This window comes from Procambarus clarkii, chromosome 81 (assembly GCF_040958095.1).
Source record: "Procambarus clarkii isolate CNS0578487 chromosome 81, FALCON_Pclarkii_2.0, whole genome shotgun sequence".
Lineage (NCBI taxonomy): Eukaryota > Metazoa > Arthropoda > Malacostraca > Decapoda > Cambaridae > Procambarus > Procambarus clarkii.
Window position 1 is genome coordinate 20,767,867 of NC_091230.1, and position 18,502 is coordinate 20,786,368.

At 48.5% G+C, this 18,502-nt stretch overlaps 1 protein-coding gene across 1 annotated transcript in view; it reads right to left on the bottom strand.

Moving 5' to 3' along the window:
* The window catches only part of LOC123773006 (reticulophagy regulator 3), a gene marked incomplete at its 5' end in the record, with an annotated part of 67,675 nt that overhangs the window by 32,754 nt on the left and 16,419 nt on the right, over positions 1-18,502 (bottom strand). Inside the window, 1 exon segment of the mRNA XM_045766473.2 lies at positions 1,196-1,301. Within this exon segment, the coding sequence (XP_045622429.1) occupies positions 1,196-1,301 (106 nt within the window).

The window sequence follows — 18,502 nt, forward strand, 5'->3', positions numbered from 1 at the left end:
GTGTTTATTCGACCCAATACCTGGACCAACATGTTACACGAGGGGGTGGAGTCAGGTGCAGGGCGCGAAATATCAAAATAAAAGGTGGGGTTAATACAGGTGGAGGGAGTCAAGTTACAGCCCAGCTCCTGTGCCAGGTAAGTCCACTACGGGCTCACCATAGCCCGTGCTACTTGGAACTTTTTGTTCCCAATAGCTGAATCTTAAACAACAACAACAATATGGAGGAGCATGTTACAGCGTTATGTAATATCTCGATTACCTTTATATCTTACTTTTTTTTATCTATGGCTCAATCATTATTTTGCGGCAAACTCCATGCTGTCTGTTGTATATGCACACAAATATATGCCGCCAAGCAGGTTTCAATGCCCCCATCGAATTCAAACAAAGAGCACATGATCAACGAAAAAAAAGAAGAGGGGTTTCTGCATGTCAACAAAGAGCACGTGGTCAATGTAAACAATCACCATTCGCCATATATGAAAGTGGCTTCCGTGGTGAAGATAAAAAAATAAGACAGGTTCTGTATGTCAACAAAGAGCACGTGGTCAGTGTAAACAAACATCATTCGCCATATGTGAAAGTGGTCCACGTGGCGAAGATAAACAAATGAACGGCGGCACATGCCAAAATAGAGAGAGAGAGAGAGAGAGAGAGAGAGAGAGAGAGAGAGAGAGAGAGAGAGAGAGAGAGAGAGAGAGGAGAGACAGAGAGAGAGAGAGGAGAGAGAGAGGAGAGACAGAGAGAGAGAGAGGAGAGAGAGAGGAGAGACAGAGAGAGAGAGAGGAGAGAGAGAGGAGAGAGAGAGAGGAGAGACAGAGAGGAGAGACAGAGAGAGAGGGAGAGAGACAGAGAGGAGAGACAGAGAGAGAGGGAGAGAGAGAGAGAGGAGAGACAGAGAGAGAGGAGAGACAGAGAGAGAGGAGAGACAGAGAGAGAGGGAGAGAGGAGAGATAGAGAGAGAGGAGAGACAGAGAGAGAGGGAGAGAGAGAGAGAGGAGAGACAGAGAGAGAGGGAGAGAGAGAGAGAGAGAGAGAGAGAGAGAGAGAGAGAGAGAGAGAGAGAGAGAGAGAGAGAGAGAGAGAGAGAGAGAGAGAGAGAGAGAGAGAGAGAGAGAGAGACAGAGAGAGACAGAGAGGGAGGAGGAGGAGAGAGTGAGTGACAGTAGAGACAAGAGTGTTTGTTACTCACGAGTGCGGGCTGGACACGCCGCAGGTGCAGGAGCCAGGTGTAGTTCTCCCGCAGGCGTCGCCATGCTCCCTCCACGTACTGGCTGATCTCCGGCACGGACAGCACACTGTGGACACAGCCCCACAAACTCAACGTTAACTCTCACACAATTATCAAGGCCAAAGGAATGCCTTCATACACCTAATTTATTTCCTGTATGTATTCAATGCATTGCAAACAAAGTTCAATATAAATCTTTTCTCACAAACACAATTGTGATAAAATATATGCGAGGAGTCACAATAACGTGGCTGAAGTATGTTGACCAGACCACACACTAGAAGGTGAAGGGACGACGACGTTTCGGTCCGTCCTGGACCATTCTCACAATCGACTTGATAGTGGTCCAGGACGGACCGAAACGTCGTCGTCCCTTCACCTTCTAGTGTGTGGGCTGGTCAACATACTGATAAAATATAACTCAAACTCAACTCACTGCTCACAATAACGTGACGCATCTATGAAACAATAATGTAACAATTGTGCAAATTAAAAAATCAATTACACTTAACAAATATATTTAGATTGAAATTGAATGAAATTGAATTGAATAAATATAGAATGACTGAGTTATAAATGTTCAACAAGTATAATTAATTAGAAGAACGCAACACAAACCCCCCATTATACACTGACTACAGTTTGGGACATCAAAAACAACCTACTGGAACACTGTGAAATGACGCCAAGCATGTGAGTGTGAGCACACTGCTGGTGCACATGTTCCCAGCCTCATGACAGGTGCTCTGTTACCTCCCCTTCCCTACCACCCATCACTACAACACTACCACCCATCACTACTACACTACCACCCACCACTACACCACTACCACCCACCACTACCACCCACCACTACACCACTACCACCCATCACTACAGCCCTACCACCCACCACTACACCACTACCACCCACCACTACACCACTACCACCCATCACTACAACACTACCACCCATCACTACAGCCCTACCACCCATCACTACAGCCCTACCACCCATCACTACACCACTACCACCCATCACTACTACACTACCACCCACCACTACACCACTACCATCCATCACCACAACCACCCATTACAAGAGCAACGCCCATCACAACTTAGTCCAAGAATAGTACAAGAGAGCCTCCTCTCTTGTACCTCTCCTCTCTTGTGGAGCCGGTCGGCCGAGCGGACAGCACGCTGGACTTGCAATCCTGTGGTCCCGGGTTCGATCCCGGGCGCCGGCGAGAAACAATGGGCAGAGTTTCTTTCACTCTATGCCCCTGTTACCTAGCAGTAAAATAGGTACCTGGGTGTTAGTCAGCTGTCACAGGCTGCTTCCTGGGGGTGGAGGCCTGGTTGAGGACCGGGCTCATCCCGCAACCTGCGGGATGAGCGGGGCTTTTTTTTTTAGTGTCCCCGCGGCCCGGTCCTCGACCAGGCCTCCACCCCCAGGAAGCAGCCCGTGACAGCTGACTAACACCCAGGTACCTATTTTACTACTAGGTAACAGGGGCATAGGGTGAAAGAAACTCTGCCCATTGTTTCTCACCTTCGTCACAGTTCTTGTGGATTTGTTTACAGTATAAGGGTTTTATCGCTGGTGATAATGGGGAGGGGGGAGGATACATACATATGTATCTAAATATGCATTATCTGACCAGGTTTAGGTCTCAAACAACCTCGAACTGATTCTCCTTTGCTTGTAAAAGTAAGAATTGTGGAAAATGTGTGGTTTTTTAAAGACAGTGATGACGCAAAACAAAAAAATTATTACATTGAATAAAATGACTGTGAGCGGTGTTGCAATTTAATGTGGTTCTCAAGTGTCTGAGTGGGGGGGGGGGGGGCGGGGGGGGGAGGGGGGGGGGCGGGGGGGGAGGGGGGGGGGGGAGAATATGCTGGTGTAGATGTTTAAATATTTTTTGTTACAGTAGTTTATTCATAAAGTATTCGAGATAGAGGGTGATGGTGGGGGGGGGGGGGAAGAGGTAGGTTGGCAGGGAAAGCCGTCCCATGTGTGGACAGTCACGTGTGTGGACAGTCACGTGTGTGGACAGTCCCATGTGTGGACAGTCCCACGTGTGGACAGTCCCATGTGTGGCCATAGTGTGTGATAACCGATCTTTGCACCAGTCTTTCCTTCGTGGTGTAGTGTAAATTCCTCCGTGTTGTGGCAGACACGAGGGCGCCTGCTCGATGATAAGAGCTATAAATAATGTTTAAAGTAAAATGTAGTTTGTAGAGATTGTTATTAGCCCACACTTGTTTCTCTCTCTCGACTCTCCTTCTTGACCCATTGTGCTGACGTTGTGTGCTGGCGATATAATGCATTCTTGTGTGACTCGGCGCACACACACAATGACGGGGGAAATTATAATGTAGACACGTGTGTTTTCCCAGTGTGTGTGTACACCTTGCTACAAGTACTTCGCTTTGCAGGTGTGTACCTCTGTGGAGTCCTGGCGATACTGATCACACACCTGTCCCATCACCACATCGATCAGTTCACAGTGGGATGCAAAGTTAGTGAGGTTTGAGGTTTGTAGAGGATGCTTGTGAGGCCAGCAACTAGCTTCAGGAAGGTAGGGGGGGGGAGGGGGTGCTGAATCACCAGTGACAAACCACAGGACGCCGTCGTTACACGCCGTAAAAGTCCAGGGAGACACGCACTCCCAAATGACAGGTTTCCAAGCCATTCCCTCCCACAGCGCAGTGGGCTGCGTCCTCCACTCTCAACCAAGGATCCCCGGGTTTGATCTCTGGGCCTGACATACACGGCTGTGCACGTGTCACTTTACCCGATGCCTCTGTTCACTTAGTAAATTGGTACCCAGGAGTTAGCCAACTGTTGTGGGATGGGGAAGGTGAGCAGTAGCTGGCCAAGGGAGACCTCGATATGCCTCGGAGAGGCTACGGGATACAGTAAGTTCAGTAGAACTTCGGTTTCAACCCTTTTACCCTGTCGTAGCTCAGTCGATTAAGAGTGTCTGGGATGCTCCCGGACGCAGGTTCGAATCCTCGTCACGGCCCTTGTGGATTTGCTCGATATGCTTAACAAGGAGGTTGAAGCAACCACAGGGACAGGAAAGGTGCGAGCCTCTAGCCTGGGTGTGCTGGGAACACGGGTGAGGCCCCAGGCGTGTTAGAGCAGCCAAAGGGGAAGCTCTAGCAGTATGTTAGGACACACACACGTGCGCTGGGGGCAAGGCCAAGGTGAAAACGCTAATACATCCGTATTGCGTCACTGAAGATGGAGGTGGGGAGGGGAAGATGGGAGGAGGGGTCACTTGCGACCTTCTGTCACGGCGGAAGGAGTAAAATAGATGAGATTAGAAGCAGAATAAGTTTACCTTTGACCACGGACACAAACAGCCTATCAGATCAGGCAATCACGAGGCTGGCCACAGGCCAGGCCGCGAGAGTAGAAGAACCCTCGATCATCAACAGGTAAACACACACAAGGGGTTTTGTTAAGGGAAAGCGCCAAGCCATTACGACTATATAACACTTGGAAGGGAGTCAGGATAAGGATTTTTGGGTTGGGACGGGGATGTGGGAACGGACATGTCCAACCCCTTGGAGAGTCGGGGATTGAACGCCGACCTGCATGAAGCGAGACCCTCGTTGGAGAGTAGAGCGACAAAGGGAAAAGTCTAAGGTAGCAGAGCGAGTGCACTAAGTGTCTAGTCGTGGAGGAAACAGGATTTTGATTATTCAAGACAAGACCAGCAAGATTTTAGCATGATACATGTCTAGGCTGAAAGGGGGAAGGCGGGAGGGGGGGGGGGTTACGATGAAAATTACGGCCTTTCTCTATAGTCATATTTGTGAGGAGCATGTGTATGTCCTCAGCCTACAGCCATCACTCACAGTTGGGTGCTCGGGGTGGTGATGAGATAGTGTAGGATAGATGCAGGTGGTGGGCTGATAGCAAGTATGAGGCTGCGACTCATACGTCAGGCTGCGAGCAGCCGCGTCCAACAGCCTGGTTGATCAGTCCAGCAACCAGGAGGCCTGGTAGACGACCGGACCGCGGGGACGCTAAGCCCCGGAAGCACCTCAAGGTAACCTCAAGGTATGATGTGTGCTCTGCATTTCGTAATTGCAGTGTGTTGTTACATCATACTACCGGCTAATTATACCGACCTTCGCGCTCTCCATCATTCCTCGCGTCTCATTCTTCTTCTTCTCTACTTCTTGACTTCTTAAGAATAGCTTTTCTGTGTATTCTCTCCAGTTCAAAACTACTCGCTCTTATCTGCTGTATATTCCAATAATATTTTGAAGAAAACTAGTTGATGTACCACAGTGGTGGTAAGAGCCAAGATAGGCTTGTGTCGTCCCCAATTGATCACCAGGCAATACTAAAGTAGCTCATACCACCACTGTGGTCAAGTTACAGCCCCGCTCCTGTGCCAGGTATGTCCATCACGGGCTCACCATAGCCCGTGCTACTTGGAACTTTTAGTTACCAGTAGCTGAACTTTTAGTTACCAGTAGCTGAATCTTAAACAACAACAACCAGTGTGGTAGGCAATACTCCGCCCAGGGTGGGAGCGCGCCTACCTGCCTCCATAATTCACGATCCCGGCTCACGTCGAGAAATAGAATATCTCTGCTTTATGACTGGAATGCCTTCTGATTGCACGAAACGTGTTTAATGTAACACATTGTCTGATAACGACCGCGTGGGGTGGATGTGTCAAGTCCGAAGGTGTTTGTGTATAGGATCCAGCCGATATAAGCTGTACAGTTACAGCCCCGCTCCTGTGCCAGGTAAGTCCACTACGGGCTCACCATAGTCCGTGCTACTTGGAACATGTTCCGAGTAGCTGAATCTATAACAACAACTACAAGTTGTAGAACTTAAGGTGGTGGAGCGCGGCCAGTAGGCGAGGGGCATAGGGTGAAAGAAACTGCCCATTGTTTCTCGCCGGCGCCTGGGATCGAACCCAGGACCACAGGATCACAAGCCCAGCGTGCTGTCCGCTCGGCCGACCGGCTCCCCTTATACGTCCATAGCTTTGACGAACGAAACGTCGTCGTCTCTTCACTTTCTAGTATGTGGTTTGGTCAACAATAACAATTTAAAGGTTGACAGATGTCAATCTTCTTGTTTGAGAAGCTGTTCACTTAAGCCAGTTAAGCAAGTCCCAACTGTGTCTGGGGTACAAGTGACAGGATGAACAACCCAGCGGATCTTCTTCCTATTGGGGAGTGTTGTACATGCTGCTATGGCGGTGTGTCCACTCACAAGATGAGTGGCGCTGCCCAATACTGTCACTATGGCGGTGTGTCCACTCACAAGATGAGTGGCGCTGCCCAATACTGTCACTATGGCGGTGTGTCCACTCACAAGATGAGTGGCGCTGCCCAATACTGTCACTATGGCGGTGTGTCCACTCACAAGATGAATGGCGCTGCCCAATACTGTCACTATGGCGGTGTGTCCACTCACAAGATGAGTGGCGCTGCCCAATACTGTCACTATGGCGGTGTGTCCACTCACAAGATGAGTGGCGCTGCCCAATACTGGTCTATGGCGGTGTGTCCACTCACAAGATGAGTGGCGCTGCCCAATACTGTCACTATGGCGGTGTGTCCACTCACAAGATGAGTGGCGCTGCCCAATAAACTCGCCCCTCGGGGCAAAATTAAAAAAAAAAATTAATTTAAATGTACACTGAAAGTTGACAGATGAAGTCAAATGGTCACAAGTGTGGGATTCAACGCTAAAGAATATACTTGAAGTACCACATACCACCTAAATAATACTGGAATTGTGAAATTACATTAGAAAAATGATCTGGGAATCGTAACTAATCGAGATTTCAAAGAAAACAATGCATACAGCCAACGTGTTTGACGTAAGGCCAAAACGCTGCTAGGCTTTCCATCTGGAGCCATTAGTAATAACTAATATCACACACAGAGATCACACTTGAGGTTATCTTGAGATGATTTCGGGGCTTTAGTGTCCCCGCGGCCCGGTCCTCGACCAGGCCTCCACCCCCAGGAAGCAGCCTGTGACCGCTGACTAACACCCAGGTGTGGGAACCGACCTGTGAGATTTATATTTATTTAATTTATATGAATTTATATTTACGTTAATTTATATACTTCGATAGCAATTTGTATAATGATAAGTGGACTGTATTTCTGCAATAATCTCATAATCTCACAAATCGATCCTCTACACATTAGGGGGGGTTATTATATTAATATATATGCAGCCAATCAAATTACAGTAATAGCTACATACATTGATGAGGTTCCTTATCTTATAGTACAGCAGGTTAGTCCACCAGGTATAACTAGGGTGTAGACACCAAATTATCCTCTTTGAGGTAGCTTCCATATCACCCAGTAACTGGTGCACAATCTTGCATCCTCGTCTTGACCTTTAGTATGAGGCGATTTCGCGTTCTAACCGGCTAACCCTATATCCTGACATTAATGGCCATAAATGAATGATAAACGGGTTTCGGATAGACACTTAACTTGTATTTGTAGACAGCGTGTTGACAATGGTACACCTTTGGGTTCCATAACACTACGTCCAAGTAAATTTAACAGGAGCCGAATTTGCTCCCGTGTGAGCCTCTGGTCTCGTATAACAACAATGGCTGCCCTCCTTCCTCCACTCTGACGCCTGGCTTACATTGTCCAGATTTCAGAACGTGATAGAAGGGTCACATTTACTCTACTTTAATATTGATAATTAAGTTAATTTATATAAGATGTTTTTATGATGGTAAAGTCCAAAGACTAATGTATTTAAGAACAATTCCCAGCAGAATAGCTGGTGAATTATAATAGTATGTGGTGATGATATCCCGTTTTCTTTAGATGGTAATTCCACTACAAGTTACGTTTTCTATGGGTAACTTGTGGGTAATACAGCAGCACTTATTATCTGTCTGTATGATATTAAATGGTGTCGGATTTTCCGACACCAGGTACCTATTTTTTTTACTGCTAGGTAACAGGGGCATAGGGTGAAAGAAACTTTTGCCCATTGTTTCTCGCCGGCGCCTGGGATCGAACCCAGGACCACAGGATCACAAGTCCAGTGTGCTGTCCGCTCGGCCGACCGGCACACTAACGTGATGCATCAAATGAACAAATCCACAAGGGCCGTGACGAGGATTCGAACCTGCGTCCGGGAGCCTGCGTCACGGTCCTAGTGGATTTGTTCATTTAACAACTAATATTACTCTTCAACTTTATCTTGCCTACTAAAGAATGAATAAGTTAGTCCCGGATATTACGAACCCCTTCGTGCAGAGAATTAAAAACACAATTTTCAAATTCAAAGTTTTTTTTATTCACAAATGTTTGTACATTTATATCTGTACTAGTTTACACAAATTTATACTAAATTGTTTACCTGCGAGAAGGTCCCAATAATAGCATAACATGTAATCACTGTAATTATATACCGTATCTCAAGATTAGGATTTAGATTAAAAAGCTATATTTATCGATGCTTTAAAAAAATCTTTACAATTATCAAATTCAGATCGAGAAATTACGTTCATAATAAATTGTACAAATCATTACAATTCTCTACAAAAGCGTCGAGCAAGGAGTACATGACTGAGGTATACAGATGTATGTAAGGGTTTCACACGAAAGGTATATCTAGACCTTTAGATATATAAAGTATATCTAGATCCTCGTCACAGCTCTTGTGGATTTGTTCAAGGTATATCTAAGGTCGTCAAGATGACAACTCTGAGACAACACGAGATAACGAATGCAACAAATACACTAAGTTTACATTAGTGTATTTGTAGTGTACATAAGTTTACACACAGGAGCACTTTACGATCCCAACACCTCACCGTCAGACCTCTCAACAAAACAGCAACAAAGCCTGTTAAAATGCACAGTTACAGCCCCGCTCCTGTGCGGGTTAAGCCCACTACGGGATCACCATACCCCGTGCTACTTACAACTTCTTGTTCCGAGTAGCTCAATCTAAAACAACAAAACATGTTAATAAGATGTTGTGCTTCCACCACATGCCTTAAAAGTTGGGTCACGTACGGTACCAACCCACGAGGCACGGTTGCCAAGGTCATATCTTCAATTGAGAGAATTCAACTCATGGTGTTCACTCTCCACCCTTACGGTGGCTGCCACCCCCATAGCCATATCCAACCAAGATGGTGGTGGGTTCCTGCAATACCCACAACGACTATAAGAAATATTGCCGGAACAACCGTGGACATCTTCAAGAGAAAACTGGATGGTTTGTAAGAGAAGTTCCGGATCAGCCGGGCTGTGGTGGGTATGTGGCCCTGCTGGCCGCTCCAAGCAACAGCCTGGTGGACCAAACTCTCACAAGTCGAGCTTGGCCTCGGGCCGGGCTTGGGGAGTAGAACAACTCCCAGACCCCCATCAACCAGGTATCAACCAGGTACACCCTCTTCCCTCCTGACCTGATGCACCCACTCTAGGTCACGGCTATGGTCTCCGCCTCTTGCTGACCTGATACAGCCAGCCCAGGTCAGCAGGGTTATTGATCAACAAGAGGCCAGGTTACCTGTACATCACCCCTGACCTTAACGATACAAGCGAAGGCTATTATGCTGATGCTCACTCCCCATCCCACACACTCCTCACCAGCACTCCACGTCACAACACCTAAGCAAATTGTAATATCATACGTAAGCAGTAATATTAAAATTATAAAAGATGTTTACAGCGTCTACCAAGAGAAACACTGACTGCATTCTCCCACAGTCATTGCTGACACCTCACAGCCAATGGCACCTCCGTCGGGGGAGCCGGTCGGCCGAGCGGACAGCACGCTGGACTTGTGATCCTGTGGTCCCGGGTTCGATCCCAGGCGCCGGCGAGAAACAATGGGCAGAGTTTCTTTAACCCTATGCCCCTGTTACCTAGCAGTAAAATAGGTACCTGGGTGTTAGCCAGCTGTCACGGGCTGCTTCCTGGGGGTGGAGGCCTGGTCGAGGACCGGGCCGCGGGGACACTAAAAAAAAAAAACAAAAAAAAAAACCGAAATCATCTCAAGATAACCGTAGACAAAGTCGTCTCCGCCACCACCAAGTGAGAGTGGAGTGAGGGAGGGAGGGAGAGGAGCAGCAATGAAGGTGGCGAGCCGGTGAGTAATGTGAGTTGAGGCACACCCACCCACATTACATAACCACTTACAACCAGTCATCACCACTCACTCACTCTCACAACTGTCGTCACTACCATAAACCACCAATGTCACCGCCACTAATTACAACCTCAGACACCACTGCCATCTATTACCACCGGCATGAAGTACCATTCTCACTACCGTCATCTACTACACATACACCCCATCAACCCCCCTACCGCCACCACCACTATCTTCTCCCACTACCATCAACCTCCACCACTTGTCGCTGCAGACTCCATTCAAATAGCTTCAACACAACCAGAACTGTCTCATCACTATCACAGTACCACCAACTACCACACTTGCGTTAACAATACCAACCATTACACACCTACTTACACTACAACCCTCACCCCCCCCCCCCACACGTGTGTGTGTGGGGGGAGGGGTAAATTACCTGCGTCATTAGCCTTGTTGCTTTACTTGCCGCTGCATGCGAGTAAACAAGTGTACAACCACTGAGATACAATACAAGAATAAGCACCGTGAAGGAGGGGAGGTGAGGCAAGTGGTGAGGTGAGGCAAGTGGTGAGGTTAGGCAAGTGGTAAGGTTAGGCAAGTGGAGAGGTTAGGCAAGCCCTGCCCCGCCCCTCCATCCCCTCCGAGCTGGTTCCAGCTGTAACCTACATATGTCAGAGAAGGAAAACACGCGCCCGTACCCTACACGCATATCTAACGCAGGAACATATGCAAATCAGTGAATACAAATTCATTGAGCTCTGTGTCCTCCCCGGCGTTACCAGGCAACCTTTAAGGGGATGGCAGTCTCTGTACGAGGGATACAGAGCGGCCCTCGGAGCAAGCCCTGTCTTACCACCAGGAGATAGCCTTGTGGAGTAATATGTACGGCGAGTGAGTTTATCCAGGAAAGTACTGGAGCTTGCCGGAGCGTGCGAGTTCATCAACACCAGTTTACCTGGGTGAATGCTTGCCCGCCCGTCCGCCCGCGCGCGCTAGGCTACCCCAGCTGTCACTCCCCGTCAAAATATAATTCTGGCGATACCGGCACCGGTCGATGAGAGATTCGCACTTTCCATCATTCACCGCTAAGCTCTGGAACGACTCGGGGGCGTTGAGATGTGTTGGTACGCAGTAAGATGATGCCATGAACGACAACAATTTAATTACACGGAGGCTGAAAAAAGGCGTTATTTTTACTACTGCCAATAAATACGCCCAACCTAGCCTGATAGTGTACAATACCTTTCAAACTAAGAGAAAGGTGACGTTCCCCTCTCAGATGCCAAGGTGAGATCAACTGCCCTCTCAGATGTCAATGGGACTGTAATCCCCCTACCAAACCACCAAGTTCCAACACCTAACTGCATTTACGACTATTTCGTGTCACACTTCACAGCGTTTAGTTTCAACATTACATTCGCCACCAAACTGGGAAAGTTAAAACACAACGGAGTTGAACGTTTCTCTAAAGCACCAACTTCTATACTTGTTGAATTTGTAACCAATTTTCCTTTCAACATTACTACCGTAACCTAATATACAAACAGGACTTTCCACCCCACCATTTAAAACAAATAACATCGTGTATATACTGAGAACTGCACAATTACAAATATTAACTCTTGAGTTAAGTAGGTGAAGGTCAGAGGCAGACATAACTACACGAGCCCCCCTATCCCCCCCTCCTCCCCACTTGGGCTGGACGGTAGAGCGACGGTCTCGCTTCATGCAGGTCGGCGTTCATTCCCCTGACCGTCCAAGTTGTTGGGCACCATTCCTTCCCCCCCGTCCTATCCCAAATCCTGATCCCTTCCCAGTGCTATATAGTCGTAATGGCTTGGCGCTTTCCACCTGATAGTTCTCCCCCCCCCCCACCCCAAACCTTCCACACACGCCCACACTGGACGGGGGACAACATAGAGGACATAATAACGATGCGAGACGTTACGGGCTATTCATGCCCGTGCCACCTTTTGGGTGGCTTAATCTTCATCAATCGATGTGAGAGTCTAAGGGGGAAATGATAAAGTAGACAAAGAAACAATGTTTACAGTGATGTACAACAGAATAAATAGTTTACAGATCAAAACGTGACACAACTGAGTCACATTGATGTATAAGAACTTTTCCATATAAGAACTGTACATAAATATGAGCTAAGGCAGGTTACCACAAATGCAGGGAGCCAAGCGGACAGCACACTGGACTTGTAATCCTGTGGTCCCGGGTTCGATCCCGGGTGCCGGCGAGAAACAATGGGCAGAGTTTCTTTCACCCTATGCCCCTGTTACCTAGTAGTAAAATAGGTACCTGGGTGTTAGTCAGTTGTCACGGGCTGCTTCCTGGGGGTGGAGGCCTGGTCGAGGACCGGGCCGCGGGGACACTAAAGCCCCGAAATCATCTCAAGATAACCTCAAGATAAGGCTGGAACTTGCAAGCAAATCCTGGCGACTACACACTGACACAATGGGCAGAACTTAAACACAAGAGTCGGAAAGACGCCAGGAAAAACTTCTTTGGTTTAAGAATCTCAAACAAAATGGCAAGAGTCGCAAGACGAAATTGTCAAATTAAAATAACTTGTAAGTGAAGATAATATGAGAAACATAAACAATGAGCCACAGCCTCGAGCCTGCAAGCACTCTAGACAGTAAACACACTGGGAAGCAGACCCAGGTTGTTGTTGTTAAAGACTCGCTACTTGGAAGAAGCAGTTCCAAGTAGCACGGGCTATGGTGAGCCCGTAGCAGACCCAGGAACTAGCAGCCACCCATTTATGTCGTAAGGCTGGCAACATATATCATTTGTGTTTTATATTACTCCACTATAAGGGGAATAACTGGCCGACCCCTCACAGTGTTCAAGAGAGAACTGGATAAGCACCTCCAAAGGATACCTGATCAACCAGGCTGTGACTCATACGTCAGGCTGCGAGCAGCCGCGTCCAACAGCCTGGTTGATCAGTCCGGCAACCAGGAGGCCTGGTAGACGACCGGACCGCGGGGACGCTAAGCCCCGGAAGCACCTCAAGGTAACCTCAAGGTAACTATTCTTTAGAATTTCAAACTATTATGTTAATCAAATCTCTCATACGCAGCTTGATGTTCATCACTGAAGAGTAAAGGATGGTTACATCCTCTCAAAGATCATCATTCTTCATATTAGTTCTTATGCTGCAGGGCCATAATGGTGTATTTGCAGATGTCGATACCTGGTTGATGGGGTTCTGGAAGTTCTTCTACTCCCCAAGCCCGGCCCGAGGCCAGGCTTGACTTGTGAGAGTTTGGTCCACCAGGCTGTTGCTTGGAGCGCCCCCCAGGCCCACCACAGCCCGGTTGGTCCGGCACTCCTTGGAGGAATAAATCTAGTTTCCTCTTGAAAATGGTTTCCTCCTGTCATTCCTACCCAGGGGAAGTAGGAATGGCGAGAGAATGAGAGAGATAAGGGATGGTATACAAGACAATAGTCCACGAGGGACTTCTTAGCAGGAGTACACTGGAACACTGAGCTTTGCGAGCACAGGCTGTAGCATATAAAGTATCTCGCCCCCCAAAAGGTTAATTCCAGACCTCTTAAAAGAAACCCAAGACGATAAATACAGACTCTGGCCCACAGAGGGTCCAAAAATGTAGAATAACACCAGATACTTTAAAACAGAAATGAACACAGTAGTTAAAAGCACCTGTAGGTCGTGGATGCTGCACGACACTGAAGTCGGACATGACATAAGCCATTTGATACTGAAGGAAGTGACTGAAGCCTGAGCAGGCGACCATTGTGGCATATTTATTTAATTACAATAGATAAATATTAGTTTAACTAGACAGCGGGAAAGCTTCGTTATCTTGAGATGATTTCGGGGCTTTAGTGTCCCCGCGGCCCGGTCCTCGACCAGGCCTCCACCCCCAGGAAGCAGCCCGTGACAGCTGACTAACACCCAGGTACCTATTTTACTGCTAGGTAACAGGGGCATAGGGTTGCTCGTAGCTCCAATATACAAAATGAGAATCACAGATGCTACAACCTGTCCTCTTGTATACTTTACATACGACCAAAAACCGTCCTACTAGAAAGTGGAAGCGACTGGCGAAAGTGACTTTACTGTCCCGTTTTCTGTTGTGGGTCCTCTGGTAGGTTAGGAGAGCACACCTTAAATTGACCGTTTTCTTGACATTGGGAAACCTTAGGAGGACGGGCTGGCAGCAGACTAGTCCAATGCCATCTGCAGCCATCAATATTTTACAGTTATAAAAGAAGCTGCCAGGGAGGAGGGTAGCAGGCCAATTAGGCCGCTGCAAGCAACAGCCTGGTGGACCAAACTCTCACAAGTCAAGCCTGGCCTGCGGGCCGCTGCAAGCAACAGCCTGGTGGACCAAACTCTCACAAGTCAAGCCTGGCCTCGGGCCGGGCTTGGGGAGTAGAAGAACTCCCAGAACCCCATCAACCAGGTATCAACCAGGTAGTATAGGAGTGATCACAGACCAACAGCACGGTCTACTGAAGGCTCAACTCTTGCCTCATCAGCATTAATAATAAAGTTCAATGATAAGACACATGCCCAGAAAGTTTGGGTGGGCTGTGATGGCTCACTCTGCCAGAAGGCTTCCTCCACAGAACTAATTTACATAAACGCGGCTAGGATGGCCAGCAGGGTACTGGGATGGCCAGGAGGGTACTGGGATGGCCAGGAGGGTACTGGGATGGCCAGCAGGATACTGGGATGCCCAGCAGGGTACTGGGATGCCCAGGAGGGTAGTGGGATGGCCAGCAGGGTACTGGGATGGCCAGCAGGGTACTGGGATGGCCAGCAGGGTACTGGGATGGCCAGCAGGGTACTGGGATGGCCAGCAGGGTACTGGGATGGCCAGGAGGGTACTGGGATGGCCAGGAGGGTACTGGGATGGTCAGGAGGGTACTGGGATGACCAGCAGGGTACTGGGATGGCCAGCAGGGTACTGGGATGGCCAGCAGGGTACTGGGATGGCCAGCAGGGTACTGGGATGGAGATGGAGAGAGGCTGTACTGGGATAGAGATGGAGAGAGGCTGTACTGGGATGGAGGGAGTATCTACGTAGGAAACAACGCCATTAACAGTGAGAGGGTTACTGCCTCCCCCCCCCCATCCCACCTCAAGGTCGGCACCTCCTTCAGTGCGCGAGAAGAAGCAGTAGCGGAAACCTCAGCAATAAATTAAAATGCTTACATACATAAAACCCGCTGGGTCAGGGATGAACTACACAGCTCGATGAATTAGTGATACAGAGGCGAGTCCGGGAGTTGGAGCACAACACCTGTAAGTAAGGATGAAGGGACGGGACCTTGTAACAAGAGAGCAGTACATAGAACAACATGAACATCATGACAGCATGAACAAGCCACGTGGAGGATGAACAACCCACAGGCGCCAGACAGGCGGCGGCAGACAATGTAAAAGTTACACCTCTGTACAAGTTAGCCATAGAGTCAGGTCAACGGTCATCGAATCACAAAGAGGTCAGAGTTGATGCCGTCATGATAATCTTCAGGGATTAACCCCTAAACATCAAATGTAAAACCCTCATGTTCAGCTGAGGAGCAGGAGATCATGGGACAGAAAGTAGAGTGGGCGCAGCCCAGTAGGGAGGTGTGTGTGTGGACTCGGGGAAGGAACATCATCTCCAGAAAAACTGTGGAACAACATACGTCCTTGGCACGTCCTTGTACAAAAAAAAAAAAAAAACATTTCTGGCTCGCATTGGCCGTTGCCGCTAGCGTGGGAATCAGGCCTTAGCCTTGGGCTTAGGAGCGACTAACCCATGTATAATTCCTCAGATGAAGTGGTAGTTGAAATGTGGAGACCGAGACAGGCTATCCAAGTGGATAGCACGGTTCAAGAGTCAGGTGACGATCCACAAGGTGCAGGTGATGGGGTCACATCAGGTCACATGCTGGGTAGCCGTCCTTTGTCCACCCCTGATACTCAGCAGCCTAATGACATCACCCCTCCCCCACTTCCTCCCAGACCGACCCCCCAACCCAACACCCCAGGGGCGCGGCGGCCTGCACCTTCCCCACATACCCCTCCCCAACCACCCCCCCTCCCACCTTACCCATCCTCAGAAATTAGGAAGACCGCTGGATGTAATGGACTTGAGTCGAGGACGGGTTGCTTACTGGGGGTACTAAATTTTCTGAAGGGGAGGGGGGGGGGGGGGGGAGGGAGGAAGAAGGGGGATGATGGGAAGAGAGGGAGAGAGAGACCCGGACACAGCTGGGTACTCCATTTAGTATAGTGATAATGAACATATGTTGTTCTACTAGGAGGAATGTAGTCAATTTGGATGTGGTAGACAGTGAGGTTCAAGTATGTTTATTGAGATAAGCAATAAATACATCTCAAAGGGATAGAGTAGCTTAGGCTACTTCTACCCCCCCAAAGGTAGTGAGGTAGTTACGAATAGCTCATCGCAGATCTCACCCGTGTCCAATAATTGACCCCTTCAAGGGCACGGACCACCACACAGCAAAAGTCAGACCTGTCGTCGATTCGTTTTCCCCTGGTTTGGTTCGTCACGTTTTCCCCTGGTTTGGTTCGTCACGTTTTCCCCTGGTTTGGTTCGTCACGTTTTCCCTTGGTTTGGTTCGTCACGTTTTCCCCTGGTTTGGTTCGTCACGTTTTCCCCTGGTTTGGTTCGTCTCGGCTAGATTTGTTTGGGCCTGTTTCTGCTCTTCCAGCTTAGTCTGTCCCTTGAGTTAATAAATAATATTAAAGGTAATCCAAGAAACGCAATTTCTAACCTCTGAGTTGAAGAGTAATCCATAACAAATCCACAAGGGCCGTGACGAGGATTCGAACCTGCGTCCGGGAGCATCCCAGACACTGCCTTAATTGACTGAGCTACGACAGGGTAAAAGGCCCTTGTGGATTTGTTCATTTGATGCATCACGTTAGTGTGATCTCTGTGTGTGATGATGTAAGGGCGAAGAGGGAGAACGGCCTATTGACATAGCTCGGGTGCAGGGGGGGGTTGTGTAAAATCCTGGTTTGTGTCTTGGAGAGGCTATGGGATCCAGTAAGTTCAGTAGAACTTCGGTTTCAACCCTTTTACCCTGTCGTAGCTCAGTCGATTAAGGCAGTGTCTGGGATGCTCCCGGACGCAGGTTCGAATCCTCGTCACGGCCCTTGTGGATTTGTTCACTTGATGCATCACGTTAGTGTGATCTGTGTGTGTAATAATCCATAACATCCTATACGTTCTGAACACCAGTTTCCCACAACTTATCTTTTTTCAGTGCACTTTCCCACCAACTATTTTGACGTTTATTTTGTTTATAATTTACCTCAACGTTCCAAAACGTATAAATCTTTCTATGTTATGAAATTCCTTAACATTTCCAGTACCGAGTAATCTTCTAAATAATAAGAGTAATTCGCCAGCATAATAAGTGTGTTCCCCAGAATAATACAACTTATTTACAGCATAAAAAGAGTAATCCAGTGTGTTGTAGTTTGTTGTTGTTGTTGAAGATTTGCTACCTGGATCTTAAAGTTCCAAGTAGCACGGGCTATGGCGAGCCCGTAGTGTGTTGTAGTCATGCATTAATCTTTAAGTAGTAAATGGAGGCCAGTAGGGCAGAACTGTCACTAAGGTTGGTCTCTCACCTGACCCCCTCTACCTGGACCCCTTACCCGCACGTAATGAGGAGAGAGGTGAGGTGGGGGAGGGTAGAGGAGAGGTGAGGAAGGGTAGAGGTGAGGTGAGGAAGGGTAAAGGTGAGGTGGGGGAGGGTAGAGGAGAGGTGGGGGAGGGTAGAGGAGAGGTGGGGGAGGGTAGAGGAGAGGTGGGGGAGGGTAGAGGAGAGGTGGGGGAGGGTAGAGGAGAGGTGGGGGAGGGTAGAGGAGGGGAGGGAAGGAAGGTGGTCAAGGAGAGACCTGGGCTGCGCAGGAAAACAGGTGCCTACTAATGATATCATTGCCTGATAATGAGGTGGGCGGCGGCAATTAGGTACATGATAGCCACACGACCAGTGATAGCATGGTTATAGTGTGCTTCGCGGCCACTCACACCACAGGAGTTGAGACGAAGCGAAATAAAGGGGAGTGGAGGAGAGTAACTGGGAGAGGGAGAGTTGGGAACCCCCGCTCTCACACTCTACTCCACCCC